The following is a 16,455-nucleotide window of genomic DNA, read 5'->3' as shown; positions in this document are numbered from 1 at the left end:
TCTAAAATCAACAAAAAACATATTTAACAAAGAAATGAAGTGTCAGAAAACGACCAATACCTATAATTTTACTTATATGTGAAATCTAAAAATCCAAACAAACCAACCAGGAACAGACTCACAGATACAGAGAACAAATTGATAGTTGCAGGGGTCAGGGAATGGGCAAAAAGGGTGAAAGGAACTAGGAAGTACAAACTTCCAGTTATAAAATAAATAAATCATGGGGATGTAATGTACAGCATAGGAAATATAGTCAATAATATTGTAACTTTATACAGTGACAGATGGTTACTAGACTTAATGGTGATCACTTCATAAGCAAAAACGTTAAATGTCTATGTTGTACATCTGAAACTAATATTGATTGTACATCAACTATACTTTAGTAAAAAAAATGAACAAGCATCAAAGACTTGAAATCATGCTGTTTTAATATAAGAAGACGTAACTGACACAACTAATTGCTCTTTAAACACAAATATTCCAAGCACATGCCACTTAATCTAATTCTTAATTATGATGAGATCCGTATGTCATACCAGCCAAGAATGGTTTTTCCCAAGAATGGTTTTTCTACTTTTTATTTTGTATACTAGAGGCCCAGTGCACGTGGGTTCCTCAGCATGGCCTGTGCCCTCTTGCAATCCAGGGCCCCTCAAGGGATGTCAGATAGCCGGTTTCGGTCCAATCAGACAAGAGGGAGCCCAACCCCCGCAGGCCTGATCCAGACAGGAGGGAGCCTGATCCAGACAGGAGGGAGCCTGATCCCCACAGGCCTGATCCAGACAGGAGGGAGCCTGATCCAAATAGGAGGGAGCCCGATCCCCACGGGCCTGACCCAGACAGGAGGGAGCCTGATCCAAATAGGAGGGAGCCCGATCCCCACAGACCTGACCCAGACAGGAGGGAGCCTGATCCAAATAGGAGGGAGCCCAACCCCCGCAGGCCTGATCCAGACAGGAGGGAGCCTGATCCAGACAGGAGGGAGCCTGATCCCCACAGGCCTGATCCAGACAGGAGGGAGCCTGATCCAAATAGGAGGGAGCCCGATCCCCACAGGCCTGATCCAGACAGGAGGGAGCCTGATCCAGACAGGAGGGAGCCCGATCCCCACAGGCCTGATCCAGACAGGAGGGAGCCTGATCCAGACAGGAGGGAGCCCGATCCCCACAGGCCTGATCCAGACAGGAGGGAGCCTGGTCCTGTGCATCGGTCGTTGAGTCACTTAGGCTTTCATATATATAGACTAGAGGCCCGATGCACGAAAATTCATGCAAGAGTAGGCCTTCCTTCCCCCAGCTGCCGGCACCGGCTTCCCTCCAGCACCCGGGACCCAGGCTGTTTCCTTCTGGCCAGCGACAGGCACCCGGGACCTGGGCTTCGCTCCAGCCCCAGCTTCATCTGGAAGGACATCTGGAAAGACGTCAGTCTAATTAGCATATTACCCTTTTATTAGTAAAGATAAGAAGTTTAGAGCTATTGAGTAGATAAAATTAAATCAGGTAATATACTTAACACCAAACTATCATTTATTTTAAATTAGTATTTTAATTTAATTATCCTCCTATATAATAAAAGGGCAATATGCAAATCGACCAAATGGCAGAATGACCAGTCGCTATGACGCACACTGATCACCAGGGGGCAGAAACTCAATGCAGGAGCTGCCCCCTGGTGGTCAATGCGCTCCCACAGGGGGAGCACCGCTTAGCCACAAGCCAGGCTGATGGCTGGCGAGCACAGTGACCAGCTTCCATGGTAGTGCTAAGGATTTCTGACTAATGGCTTAGGCCTGGAGCAGGTCTAAGCCATCAGTCAAACATCCACCAAGAGCTCCCAGACTGCGAAAGGGCGCAGGCCAGGCTGAGGAACCCACCCGCCACCCCCGCCCCCCGCCCACCCAGTGCACAAATGTCATGCACCGGGCCTCTAGTGTTTAATAAAAGAACAAAGAGAAAAATTTACATATTTTAAGTCAATTTCTCAACTCAGCACCACTGACATTTGAGACAGGATAATTCTTTGCAGGGTAAGGGCAGGGGGGTGTTGGCTGTCCTGTCCATTGCAGGATGTTTAACAACATCCCCCTGGCCTCTACCTACAAGATACCAGTAACACCCCCTCAGTTGTGACAACCTAAAAGGTCTCCAGATACTGCCCAAGTCTCCTTGGAATGAAGAATACAAAATCACTCCCGGTTGAAAACTGTAGGGAGTGGCTATAGGATTAAGCCTGGGACTGACCTGTTAGCAAAGCCACAAACAAGTCCCAGCTTAGAGGGCACAGCTCTCTTAGCATAATTAAGCTTGACCCTATGACCCTCCCTAGAGCCTTCCTGGGTAGCTAATGGGCTGTGGGAGGTGCAGCAAGTGCTGCCAAAACAAGTGAAACTCACAACAACATTGTAACTGTGTTGACCACTACCTTATCTCTGACTATAAAATAAAGCATCAGCTTACCTTCTGGATCTTTCTCAGTGGCCTTAGCCAGGCACAGGAGATCCACCTAGACCCAGCTTATTCTCTTTGTCTGTCTCTTCTACATCCTTCGCCGCCCTCCCTCAGGCTCGCCGAACCCTTTGTGCAGGCATGGCACAGAAAGCCACTTTAACTCATTCATTCTCAATGGGGAAAATATCCCCAAGGAAGTTAAAACTGGTTCTTGGGGTGTGGGGAGGCATTATAGATATTACAATGGTTTGTAGCCCTCCAAAGTTCAACCCTACCTAACAGCATAAATAGCTCTATAGTATATCTGTAATGTTTAAATGTCTTGGAGGAAAGAGAACCATTAGGAGAAAAATGCTTTAGAAGGGCATAATGAAAAAAAGGTTGAGTGACAGAGTAAGACTAATTTTCAGTGTATCACTCTGAACTAGGACAAATTCACAGATTTTAAAGCAAAAGGGATAAACCGTGTGAAACTTAAAATTCTTAATTTCACAAGGCAACAAAGTACAAGTCAATTGAGACACATGGATATCTACCAAAGCAAAAGCTACAAAGAATAGGTGTGTTCAATTAGCACTTGACTGTGGTCCCCTCAGCTAACATTCAACTGGAAGGCAAGAGAGGGCACACATGGCATGGTACCCTCTCCCAACCATCTCACTTAATTTTCCAACAAGCAAACAGACTTAGTAGCAAAAATAGCTGATAATCTACAGTCTTATTCAATTCCAAACTCTACAAAAGGTCACATTATCTTTAGTTAAGACTTTGTAATCTATCTATATATATAAAACCCTAATACACAAATAGACCGAATGGTGGAACAACCAAACAACCAGTTGCTGTGACATGCACTGACCACCAGGGGGCGCACGCGGAACATGGCAGGCATCGACCATGGGGTTATGGTGGAGGAGGTGAGCGGGGTCACCAGACCAAGGCAGGGCACCAGTTGCTGTCATTGGGGCGAGCCTGTGGCGGTTACTGAAAATTCTTTGCTCCCCTGCGCCACGGTCCTACCCAGCGCTCGCACCTGCTGCCAGCACCAGCCCTACTCGCACCCACTGCCAGCTCCGGAGCTACTGCTCGCACCCACTGCTGGCGCCCGGCCTCAATCGCTCAGAGCCATCAGCGGATGCGAGGGGCAGCTGCAGGCCCCAATCACCCCTGAGGGCTTCTCCACCTCCCCCTGCTCCTGAGAGGTAATTAGGGCAGCAGCCACCACTCGCATCCATTGCTGGCGCCAGCCCCAATTGCAGTCAGCAGGTGTGAGCGGGGCCAGGCCAGTGCCCTCAGCACATGGGAGCGATGGCGGCGGGAGCAGGGCTGCCAGCAGACAAGGAACTGGGGGCTGCGGCAGGAGGGACCAGGTAGGGGTGTGGAGGATAGGCCAAGACCCACCCCTGTGCCCACTGCAGCCTCACGGTCCACGGTTCCTTTCAAGGTGCACGAATTTGTCCACTGGGCCCCTAGTTATACTAATAAAATAAACAATTGGATATAAGGCAGGTGACAGAAATGGTATGTCATTGCAACCCAGTCTAGGTAAAGGCGGGGACACTTTGTATCCAGGAATAGAGCTGGGACCCAACCAATTTGAGGAACCTGAAGTTATCATAAATACAAGTCTATCCCAAACAGATTTATTTGTCTTTAAACATAGTCCCACTGTGCCCGGTTCCAAGCTTCTCTCCAACTCAACTATTCACAGCTCATGACCTGCTTACATGGTGAGGAGAGAGCCACTCAATCACTAAAGAAAATTTACAAAGTATAATCCATTCATGGATAATCAGAGATGACTGAGTAATCATTTATAAGTCTATTATTGAAGTTTGTTTAAATTTTTTGTTAAGCAAGTAGTTGATTTTGCATTCAACAGAAGAAAAGCAGCTGTGTCTAATTTTTAACACTATCAAACATAGTCATAGACTACAAGGATGCTTTAAAAAAACTAAAAACTTTACAAATTGCATTTCCTTCTCCATTCTGATGCTCAACTCCAAGCTACACTGTTTCCTTCCTTGTAAATTTCTTCTTTTCACACATTTTTATATATGCTATTGGGGTTTAATAATTTTAAAATAAAACTATAGAGGCATATTATTAGAAGAAAATCAAAGTATATTGAAAAAGGTAAAGAATAAGACTTCCTTCCCAACCCTCTTCAACATGAGCCTCTTGAAAATAATTTTACTTTTACACTAATGCTCCATATACACTAGGATATGTTTATACATTTTTTACACAAATGAGCTAATTTTACATATGCTATTTTGCATCTAATTCCATATTAAAATACAGACATATACCTCTCATTTAACTAAGCAAGGCACCCAACACACAAAATTTAAAGAGGCACTCACTCACTCTGAGGTACCAACTCTGCACTTGCATAAGTGCCTCCTTAAATTTCACACAAGGACTCTATTTTGTTCACCAGTGTATACTCAATGCTTAACACAGTGCCTGGCACATAGCAGACAGTCCGTAAGTATTTTGAAAGAAAAAACTTACTATGACTACAGTTTATACATATTCTAAAATTTTGCCTCTTCCTTTCAAATATATCAAAATTTTCAAAAACTACAAAATTTAAGATATAGGAAAGATTAACATGACAGATGGAGTAACGATATCAAAGAATATGACTCACCTTCTTTAGATCAAGATTCCCAAAAACTGAATTGGCATGAGGACAAACTTCAGACAGTGAGCAACCAATCTTCATAATATCCTCATTTCTACTGATACTCTAGAAGGAAGAACAGATATAGTATGATTCAGTAAAATATTATTTGATAGTGTTATCCAATTAAGCGTTCTACTAAGCATAATACTTAAAATATTTTGGAGCACTGGAAATTAAATCAAATTCTTACGTCAGTTTTTCATAATTCAAATGAGTTCTTTGTAAAAAATGGGACTAGGCTATAGAAAATGTTTACTTCCCAATGAGTTCAAATTACTTGGAATTCAAACCAAGATACCAAACATTATTAATATGAAGAGGTAACTTTATAAACAATTGTCTCTGGATTTTACTTTAAATCAAACTTTAATTGCTCAAAGTGGATACCATATTTTGGTCTAATGACTTAAGTCTTCTCACATATTTGTTGTTGTGTAAAGGAAACATGCAAACATAATTTCAAAAGTATACATTTCCCTGTACACAATTACTGTAATCTAGTTAGTAAATTCATTTCTTATAGATTCTTGGGATAACAGTTTGAAATTAGGTATATACTAGGATTGAACAAATAAGTAAATATACTGTAAATAATGAGAGCAGGAAGAAAGAAATTACAAATAAGGAAGGCTAAATATATCTACAGCATTAGACTAGAACTGGAAGGTATCAGAATGAACTCATAATATACATGTTATTGGTGCATGTGTGTGCATTATGTTTTTTATGTATGTACATATATGAAAGAGACATACAGAGATAAAGAGAAATATACATGTGTATATGAGTGGATTCTTATACATATACTAGAGGCCCGGCGCACGAAATTCATGCATGGGTAGTCCCTAGGCCTGGCCTGCGATCCGCGCCATCTTCCCTGGCTGCCTGCAGCTGGCTCTGCCCCCTGCTGCCACCCACCCCCGGTTCCCCTTTCGCCATCAGGTGATCAGAGCCTGCCGGCCGAGGGGAGGAACCGAGAGGTCAGCCGTTTTGCCCGCTCGCTGGCCCTGCTCCCCGACGCCACCCACCCCGGTTCTCCATTCGCCATCGGAGCCTGATGGCTGGGGGAAGGGACCAAGAGGTAGGCCATTCCTGCCCTCTCGCCAGCCCCGTCCTCACTGTGGGTTGCCCTCTGTGGGTTGCCCTCAGTGTGGGGGGCAGGGGCCTTGGCCTGGCACCACCCACCCCCAGTTCCCCACCCACCATTGGGTAATCGGAGCCTGCCGGCCAGGGAAAAAGACGGAGAGGTGATCAGCATGCCTCATAGTGACTGGTCGAGCGGTCACTCTGGTCATTCTGCCGTTAAGAGTCAATTTGCATATTACCCTTTTATTATATAGGATAGAGGCCCACTGCATGGGTGGGGGCCAGCCAGCCTGCCCTGATGGGGGCCCTGGATCAGGGTGGGGGTCCCCACTGGGGGACAAGACCAGCCAGGGCAAGGGGCCACAAGCAGTTTGCAGGCCGGCCCCGCCCCCGATCAGGGTGGGGATCCCTGCTGGGAAGTGGGGCTGGCCAGGGCAAGGGGCCGTGGTCATTCTGGTCTCTGGTCGTTCCACTGTTTCCATCGTTGGGCTTTTATTATATAAGATATCTTTTCTAGCTCTGTCTGCTGAGAGGGCCTAGAAGCAATGACACTCCAGTAGCAATAAGGACATTTTGATTTCTAAACACCATTCTCCAATAAAAGGAACCAGTGTTCCTTGGAAAGAGGTTGATTCCAGGGCTAGAAAAGGGAAATAAAAGGCAATCCTGTAATATCTGGCGGGGCCAGAAAGTAAATAAATGCTCAAAAAAAAAGAATGAGTATATATTTAAAGGATGCAATAGCCAATGAATGTGAACAATCTCCTAATGGCTGAAGCTGCAACAAATTAAATTATAAAATAAATATAGTATTGGATTATATCCCATGGAGTACATATATATACACACATATATATATATATACACACACACACACACACACACACTAGAGGCCCAGTGCACGAAATTCGTGCATGGGTGTGTGTGTGTGTCCCTCAGCCCAGCCTACACCCTCTCCAATCTGGGACTGCTGGCTCCCAACCACTCGCCTGCCTGCCTGCCTGATTGCCCTTAACCGCTTCTGCCTGCCAGCCTGATCGATGCCTAACTGCTCCCCTGCCGGCCCAATTGCCCCTAACTGCCCTCCCCTGCCGGCCTGGTCACCCCTAACTGCCCTCCCCTGCCAGCCTGGTTGCCCCGAACTGCCCTCCCCTGCCGGCCTGGTCCCCCCCAACTTCCCTCCCCTGCAGGCCTGGTTCCCCCCAACTTCCCTCCCCTGCAGGCCTTGTCCCTCCCAACTGCCCTCCCCTGCAGGCCTGGTCCCCTGCAACTGCCCTCCCCTTCTGGCCCTGTCACCCCTAACTGCCCTCTCCTGCCAGCCTGGTTGCCCCTAACTGCTTTACCCTCCTGGCCTGGTTCCCCCCAACTGCCCTCCCCTGCAGGCCTGGGTCCCCCACAACTGTCCTCCCTTGCAGGCCTGGTCGCTCCCAACTGCCCTCCCCTGCAGGCCTGATCGCCCACAACTGCCCTCCCTTGCAGGCTGGGTCCCTCCCAACTGCCCTCCCCTGCTGGCCTGATCACCCACAACTGCCTCTCCTGCTGGCCATCTTGTGGCAGACATCTTGTGTCCACATGGGGGCAGCTATCTTTGACCACATGGGGTGGCCATCTTGTGGTTTGGAGTGATGGTCAATTTGCATTTTATGCTTTTATTAGATAGGATACCCACTGTCCACAGTAATATAAATCATCAAATAAATGGTGGAGAACAGACAACTCTTCCTTACAGAATTCCAATTAATAAATGTAGAAGGAATGAAATAGAAAATCATCATTTGGTAAGCACCATATTAATAAATAATAAAATTTATGGGTGCAACATTGAAGAGAAACAAAATTAGTTTCAATGTAGCTCCCTCTAAAACATTTATTAACTGCAAAAGGAAAAATAGTAACTTTACAGTAAAGAAACTTAGCAGTTATAACCATAACCAAATGGATCAAGGTTACTGTCATCAATAATGAGATATATCAATATCATGAATTCCCAATATGATGCACTGAACAGGATACTTCACTTCTGCAATATTACTACCAATTTGAGAAGCCATGTGGCCGTGACTAGTTTGGCTCAGTGGATAGAGCGTCCTCCTGTGGACTGAAGGATCCCGGGTTCGATTCCAGTCAAGGGCATGTACCTTGGTTGCAGGCACAACCCCAGTAGGCGGTGTTCAGGAGGCAGCTGATCGATGTTTCTCTCTCATCGATGTTTCTAACTCTCTATCCTTCTCCCTTCCTCTCTGTAAAAAAATCAATAAAATATACTTGGAAAAAAAAAAGACAGTTTTTAAAAAAATAAATAAATTATTCATATGGTTCATATTATTCTACTGGATAGCACTGGTTTAGAAAATCTTAAATAAATGTTGTTCCTATATAATGAGCTTAAACCTAACTTATCATTCAACGGGGGACACTGTTGAGAGTGACACAGATGCTATTAATACAAAGGGCATAGAACCAGAACATGTGGACACTTTAGAAAATACAGAGACAAATCTGCCACAAGTTTTCCTTCTCCAATATGTTTTCTATACAGACTTAAAAACTCTGGGTTAGAGAGAGGATCCAAGATGACGGCGTAGGTAAACACCTAAACTGCTGCCTCTCAAAACAATTTCAAAACTACAACTAAAAGACAAAACGTCTATCACCCAGAACCACGGGAAAGCTGGCTGAGTGGAAGTTCTACAACTAGAAGGAAAGAGCAAACAGCATTGAGGGGTGCAGAAGTGCGGAAAAGCTGAGGTACGGAGACGCGCTAATCGGGAGCACTGCTGTTTTCAACCCGAAGGGAGATAAGTTCCCGATTACTCCGAACTCCAGTTTCTGGGGAGACGCAGGGGACCCAAACTCCTACGGGGAGAAGCTGGACTGTCTGCCATGGGGTCGGAAAGTGAGGGAGGCTTGCTTGCAGGGCTGCACGCAGGAATAATTGTTTACTGTGCTGGGGCGCAGGACGCGGGGACACGGTCGGAGACGCAGAGCCGACTTCTGGCAGCCATCGCTGTTTGCCACGCCCTAGCCTAGTGACGCCCTGAGACCCCGCCCCGCACAACCTACAAACCCACCCAAGCTCCAAGCAGCGGCTTTAGCATATGAATGGTCTGCCCTATTGCAGCTTAACCTAGCAAACTTGCAGCCCGGGTCAGACAGCTCCAAAACCTCCAAACCCCAAGCAAAGAGGAGAAAACTGTAGTTCTCGCTATACCGCCTGCTGGGTGGCCTCAGACAGTAGCTGACCTGCACCCCACTGGAGATCCAGAAGCCAGTGTACCTAGTGGTCAGAGTGAGACACCAAATTTCAACTCCTCACATCCATAAATGACACATTCAAGAGGCAGACTCAGTGAGCACCAAAGCCCCACTGAAACAAGTCCTGCACCATAAGCGTGTCTCCAGCGCAGCAGTTCTTCCATTATAGACACAGCGGGTCCTCACAGCCAATTGGCCTGGAGGTCAATTCCTCCCAGTGTACCAACAGCAATCAAGGCTTAACTACACCAAGACTTTGCACTCAGCCCACAAAGGGGTGTACCAAAGGTGTCCACCTCAAGTGATTGGGGAGGCTGAGCTACTGGCCCCTATAGGTCACCTACCACACAAAGCCACTCCATCAACACAAGGAAGCAGCAAAATGCGGAGACCAAGAAACATGTCACGAATGAGAGAAATGGAAGAAAGCAAACTACTGGACGACATAGAGTTCAGAACCACGTTTATAAGGTTACTCAAGAATCTTCTAAAAACCGCTGAGGAACTTAGTGAGACCTTTAAGGATCTTAATGAGAATACCAAAAAAATGGAAAAGGACCAGTCAGAAATTAAGCATACACTGTCTGAAATAAAGAATATACAGAGCCAAAACCGGTTTGGCTCAGTGGATAGAGCGTCGGCCTGCGGACTGAAGGGTCCCGGGTTCGATTCCGGTCAGGGGCATGTACCTTGGCTGCGGGCACATCCCCAGTGGGAGGTGTGCAGGAGGCAGCTGATCGATGTTTCTCTCTCATCGATGTTTCTAGCTCTCTATCCCTCTCCCTTCCTCTCTGTAAAATATCAATAAAATATATTTTTAAAAAAAAAGAATATACAGAAACTCAACTGTAGATCAGCTTACCCCAAGAATCAAACCAAAGATCTGAAATATGAGGAAACAAAAAACACCCAACCGGAAAAACAAAAAGAAAAAATCCAAAAATATGAAGATAGTGTAAGGAGCCTCTGGGACAACTTTAAGCATACGAACATCCGAATTTTTGGGGTGCCAGAAGAAGAGAGAGAGCAAAATATTGAAAACCTATTAGAAGAAATAATGACAGAAAACTTTCCCTACCTGGTGAAAGAAATAGACTTACAAGTTCAGGAAGCACACAGAACCCCATACAAGAGGAATCCAAAGAGGACCACACCAAGACACATCATAATTAAAATGCCAAGGGCAAAAGACAAAGAGAGAATCTTGAAAGCAGCAAGAGAAAAACGGTTAGTTACCTACAAGGGAGCACCCATACGACTGTCAGCTGATTTCTCAACAGAAACTATGCAGGCCAGAAGGGAGTGGCAAGAAATATTCAAAGTGATGAACAGCAAGACCTACAACCAAGATTACTCTACCCAGCAAAGCTATCATTCAGAATTGAAGGTCAGATAAAGAGCTTCACAGACAAGAAAAAGCTAAAGGAGTTCATCACCACCAAACCAGGATTACATGAAATGCTGAAGGGTATTCTTTAAGAAGAGGAAGAAGAAGAAAAAGGTAAAGATAAAAATTATGAACAACAAAGTGACATCAAAAACATACCTACCAACAAGTGAATCTAAAAATCAAGTGAATAAAAAATGTGAAGAACAGAATGGAGTGGTGAATATAATAGAATCAGGGACATAGAAAGGGAGTGGACTGACAATTCTCAGGGGGGAGGGGGTGTGAGGGGTGCGGGAAGAGATTGGACAAAAAGCTTACACCTATGGATGAAGACAGTGGCGGGGGGTAAGGGCATGGGGTGGGGTGGGGAATCAGGTGGAGGGAAGCTATGGGGGAAAAAAAGAGGAACACCTGTAATAATCTGAACAAGAAATATTTATTTAAAGAAAAAAAAGAACTCTGGGTTAACCAGATTCTTCTATAACTTTTCTTCTCATAAATTCTATTTCCCACATTGCCAATTCACTCCACCCACACAAAAAAAGGACTTCTTGCCCTAACTGGTTTGGCTCAGTGGATAGAGCGTCCGACCTGCGGACTGAAGGGTCCCAGGTTTGATTCCGGTCAAGGGCATGTACCCTGGTTGTGGGCACATCCCCAGCAGGGGGTGTGCAGGAGGCAGCTGATCGATGTTTCTCTCTCATCCATATTTCTAACTCTCTATCCCTTTCCCTTCCTCTCTGTAAAAATCAATAAAATATATTTTTTTTTAAAAAGGACTTCTCATGCTGTAGGAAGTACAGAGAAATGTCGTTCCCTTCCCTTCATGTGTAGTTCACAAAATTAAAAGTGAGTACTTATGTTCATTAGAGGGATTCACCATCTTAAATTCAGGAACACATGCATTTTGGTGCCGGGCTTTTTATTTAAACCTGAATAAACGTATCTGACTTGAAGCCTTACTAGTAAATAGAAACTTACTAGTACTTCATTACTGCTTTCAATTTTGCAATGATAAAGATATTGTAAATCAAATTCAAAATTAAGCCATTAGAAAAAAAGGACATTATCTTTCAAGAAACAATCTTATAAAATATCGCTAGATGGAGCTGTAACTTCACAAATAAAAATTTCTCAGCATCTTCAGTAATTTATGCAGCCTAGATCACTGGTGTTAGATTCAATGTAATTCTGAACCATGATTACACTCTTGTTTGCTTATACTTAGTATATTATGAACATTCAACTCAGAACTCAGGTATTAAGCTCCAGCTGTAGCCATTTGTCTTCTAATAATGCCTTGTGTTAAATGATTGTCAATAAAAATTAGAAACTGAGAATGACAATGATATATTCTGGGATTTTTATTTTTGTTTTTGTTGGGGAGGACCTGTGTTAGTGGAGGAAGGATGGGAAAGAAAATCAACCAGGCTGCTATTTACCTGGGCCCAAAATGTTACTGCATCTTCCACATGACTTCCAACCACATCTTCAACTAAAACCAAATCACAATGCGAAGAAAATTAGAAATTAATGAAGATCATCTAACTTTTACATCCAAAAATAATTTTTAGTGTAAGTACCTTTATTGTAATGTATATCTTCATCCATTTGGACAATGCCTGAAAAACTAAAACAATGCAATATCTTGAATTAGGTTCTAATAATCTGTCCATTAGCAGTGAAAAAAAAGACTAAACCTAATGTTCAAATTCCTACAAATATGTTTTGCACTAAATAAAGTTATCAAAATTCAACTCTGTATTTAAAAAGACCTCAAAAATATTTGTTCAATAATTATTTTATTTGTTTTCAGTATACTGTATTTTCCAATTTCACCATATACAAACGCCATCTTTGAAATTATCTCTCCAGCAAAACTTACAAATTTACACCAAAGTGGATAATTCATGCACGTTGTGATCAGTTACATAAATCAATACCTCATAACAATGTGCATATTCTTTTAAATTAATTGATGTCCTCCCAAAACAAGAGCAGGCCTTCTATAATTTAAACAAGAAGAGACACTACAAATATATAGAGAACAAATGCCTCAGACTGGTAATCAATTTTATTTAAAAGGTACAGTGGCTTCTGCTTTTGAAGATACCTTGCAATTAGAGACTTGCAAAAAGAATCAAATTTTGCCCATTATTTAAAAAATAATTTTCAACCCTGGCTGGGAGGCTCAATTTGTTGAAGCATCGACTTGTACACCAAAAGGTTGAGGGTTCGATCCCCGGTTACAGGAGGCAACCCATCCATGTTTCTCTCCTCTCTCCTCCTCTCCCCGCCCCCACCTTCCTCCCTCTCTAAATAATCAATAAAGACATCCTCGGGTGAGGATTAAAATAATTTTTATTACATAACAAACTTTGCCAACTGCAAAATATTTCAAAATAAATACCTACTGCTCTATAATTTTACACTTAATACACTAAGATATTGCACTTCACATGCATAAATGTTAGTCCTTTAAAGAAAACTGAAAGTATATATTTAAGAGATTTTAAAGTTATCTAACTATACTGAAGTTTAAAATGTTCTCTGAAATGCCGAAACCGGTTTGGCTCAGTGGATAGAGCGTCGGCCTGCGGACTGAAGGGTCCCAGGTTCGATTCCGGTTGAGGGCACAGTACCTTGGTTGTGGGCACATCCCCAGTGGGGGGTGTGCAGGAGGCAGCTGATCGATGTTTCTCTCTCATCGATGTTTCTGACTCTCTATCCCTCTCCCTTCCTCTCTCTGTAAGAAATCAATAAAATAAATTTTTAAAAAAAAATGTTCTCTGAAAGAGGTAAAAGTTAACTCTGTCGGGGGGGGGGGGGGGAGGCGGGGAGAATTTTTTTAATTTTAGTCTCCTAATTTTTGTTACAGCTTTAAAAACTTTTTTTCACATACACTAAGCAGCATCAAAACCTTTCCAAAACAAGGATCCTTCCTCTAATATTGGTCAACAGTTAATATTTAAATTGAGCAAAAATATAAAACCAAGCTGGAATCAGTTTAAGGACAGACACCGTGACTTCAATTTAGTAAAAATGAAAATGTTGGCTTTGGAAATCCCACCAGACACCTAAGAAGCTTTTTCTAGAATCGTTTTAAATCTTAATTTAAGGTGTGGGGGGTGGGTCAAAACGACTTTTCTGCAAACCTGGGTTACCAAGTGGGCACTCGCAAATCTCCAGATGATTTGGAGTGAGTCCAGGTCGCTCCTCGACAACTATTTCGAGAGATTTTGAAGTTTAAATGGCACAGAAGAGAGAATTCCACCGTCTTCACCGAGAACCCTCGGCCAGAGGTATTTGCAAGCAGGTTTCGCCTCTGGGCCCGGGACTGGGGGCCGCACCCTCGCAAGCGGGTCGGCGGCTCGAGGGCGAGGGAAGGCCAGGAGGTGGGCCGCGCCCTCTCGGAGGCCTAACCGGCACCCAGGGGCCACGCTGTGGTCCTGGAAGCGACCACCAGCGCACCTACCCGAAGGACGACTACTGACCTCACACTTTCCGCGGCACAGTCCCTAGGAGCGTGTTCCCAGCCCCACATGCTGGGCCCGCAGCCCTCTCCCGCCACTACGGCTCACCGTCCCCGTGGCGCACGCGCAGACTTACCGCGCGACCCTCGGCCGCTGGGGCTCCAAGTGGCGCCTGCGCACACCGCCCTGCGCCATCCCGCTCCCGGTAGGCTCACGTGCTCACGTGGCCGCTGAGGCTTGGGGCCCCGCAGGGCACGCTGAGCGGGGCCACGCAGACGCCGAGGGAGAGCCCTGCGCAGGGACTGCGTGCAGCGGGGTTGCGGGGGGAGGGGGGAAAGGGTTGTTGGGGGGGGGTGCAGGGGAGTGGGGGGGTGCAGGGGGTTGGGGGGAGGGTGGGGTGGGAGATGCGGGGGGAGATGGGAAGTGGGGGAGATATGGGGGAGTTACCTCGCATCTGCGGGTAAAGGCAGGTTCCTTTCGCAAGACATCGAAGACTGTCAAGTAGTGGCGTGAATTTTGTGCTCTTTCCTAATTTGTTCGCGCTGATTCCAATTTTAAAACAGTGAAATTAGAAAAATGCCAACATTCGTTTTACAAGAGGAAAAGGAGAAAATGACCTTGGTGCATAAAAATGTTTTCAGATTCGTAGCTTCACAAGTATTCTCGATTTCTCTCTTGTGTTGCGGCTTTTTCCACCGCTTGCGGGGAGTGGGGGGGGGGGGGCGCAGAAGGAAAGGAGGGGAATTAATATAGTTTAGGACAGGTGTCTGGTTATATACACATAATACAGTTTGTGGCAAACCTTGTACGACAGTTAAAATTATCTCCACTAATTCCTTGATTGAGGTATAATTAACAAGCTGCAGGTATTGAAAATGCACAATTTGAGTAAACCTAACATGTATACACTGTTGAAATCATCCTCCTAATCAAGATGATAATCATTTCATTTACCCCCAAAATAGTATCCTCTCCTATTTGGCTCTCCTACCTACCCCAAGTGGCAGATTCTGCTTTCTGTCACCATACATTAGTTTGCATTTTCTATAATTCTATGTTAATGAAATCATACAGTACATACGTTTTCTCTGGTTTCTTTCATTCAGCATAATTTTCTTGAGAGTCATCTATTTTGTCACCTGTATGAATAGTTTGTTGCTACTCATTGCTAAGTACTATTCCATTGAATGATTACAATATAATTTATCTACTTTTGAGGGACATTTAGATTGTATCTAGTTTGGGATTGTTTCAAATAAAGCTGCTATGGACAATCAGGTGCAAGTATTTGTATGGGCAAATATTTTGGTTTCTGTTGGGTTGATATATAGGAGTAGAAAAGTGGGGTCATATAGTTGAGTGTGTTTAACTTCTCAGGAAACTGATAGGCTGTTTTACAAAGTAGTTTTAGTATTTTTATATCCCCACCAACAGTGTTCAAGAATTGTAGTTGTTCTATATCCTCACCATCATTTTTCATGATCAGTATTTTTAAGTTTAGACATTTTATGTATAGTGGTATCTTTTTGTGCTTTTAATTGAATTGACTAAAAATATTGAGTGTCATTTATTTTCTATCTATATAGCTTCTTAGGTGAAGTGTCCAAAATTTTTCCTGTTTGTTTTCTTGTTGAGTTTTGCAGTTCTTTAGATTTGCAAAGATTTTCTCCCAATTTGACTTTTCATTCTCTAAAATAGGGTATTTCAAAGAGCCTTTGATGAAATACAACTTACCATTTTTGTCTTTTATGGATCATGCTTTTGTCTTGTTTCTAAGAAGTCTCTGGCTAACCCAGAATACAAAAGGTTTCTCCTCTATTTTCTAGAAGTTTTACATGTTTAGGTTTTACATTTAGACTTAAAATCTTTTTTGAGTTGACTTTTATGTAAGATGCAAAGCATTATTTCTTTACATATGAATATCCACGTCACTCTCTCCTAGAAAGCCCTCCATCCCTCGATCCAACTCCCTCGAGATCTACCCCTAGACATATTTCCTGCCAATACATTTTAACCAGAACCTGCAATTCCTTCAGATTTTAATGGATCCTAAAGCAGGAGGGAGGAACCTTTTTTTTCTGCCAAGGGCCATTTGGATATTTATCA

At 44.0% G+C, this 16,455-nt stretch overlaps 1 protein-coding gene across 1 annotated transcript in view; it reads right to left on the bottom strand.

Annotated features, from left to right (window-relative positions):
• The window catches only part of STK31 (serine/threonine kinase 31), a gene marked incomplete at its 5' end in the record, with an annotated part of 64,160 nt that extends 49,616 nt beyond the window's left edge, over positions 1–14,544 (bottom strand). The window contains 4 exons of the mRNA XM_080665215.1: positions 5,110–5,208; positions 12,319–12,371; positions 12,460–12,506; positions 14,486–14,544. Of these exons, the coding sequence (XP_080521341.1) occupies positions 5,110–5,208; positions 12,319–12,371; positions 12,460–12,506; positions 14,486–14,544 (258 nt within the window). The remainder of the gene's footprint in view (positions 1–5,109; positions 5,209–12,318; positions 12,372–12,459; positions 12,507–14,485) is intronic.
• Positions 14,545–16,455: the final 1,911 nt, after the last annotated feature.

This window comes from Plecotus auritus, assembly GCF_963455305.1.
Source record: "Plecotus auritus genome assembly, chromosome: 4".
In the NCBI taxonomy this organism is placed as follows: domain Eukaryota; kingdom Metazoa; phylum Chordata; class Mammalia; order Chiroptera; family Vespertilionidae; genus Plecotus; species Plecotus auritus.
This window is presented reverse-complemented; position numbering and strand designations above follow the sequence as displayed.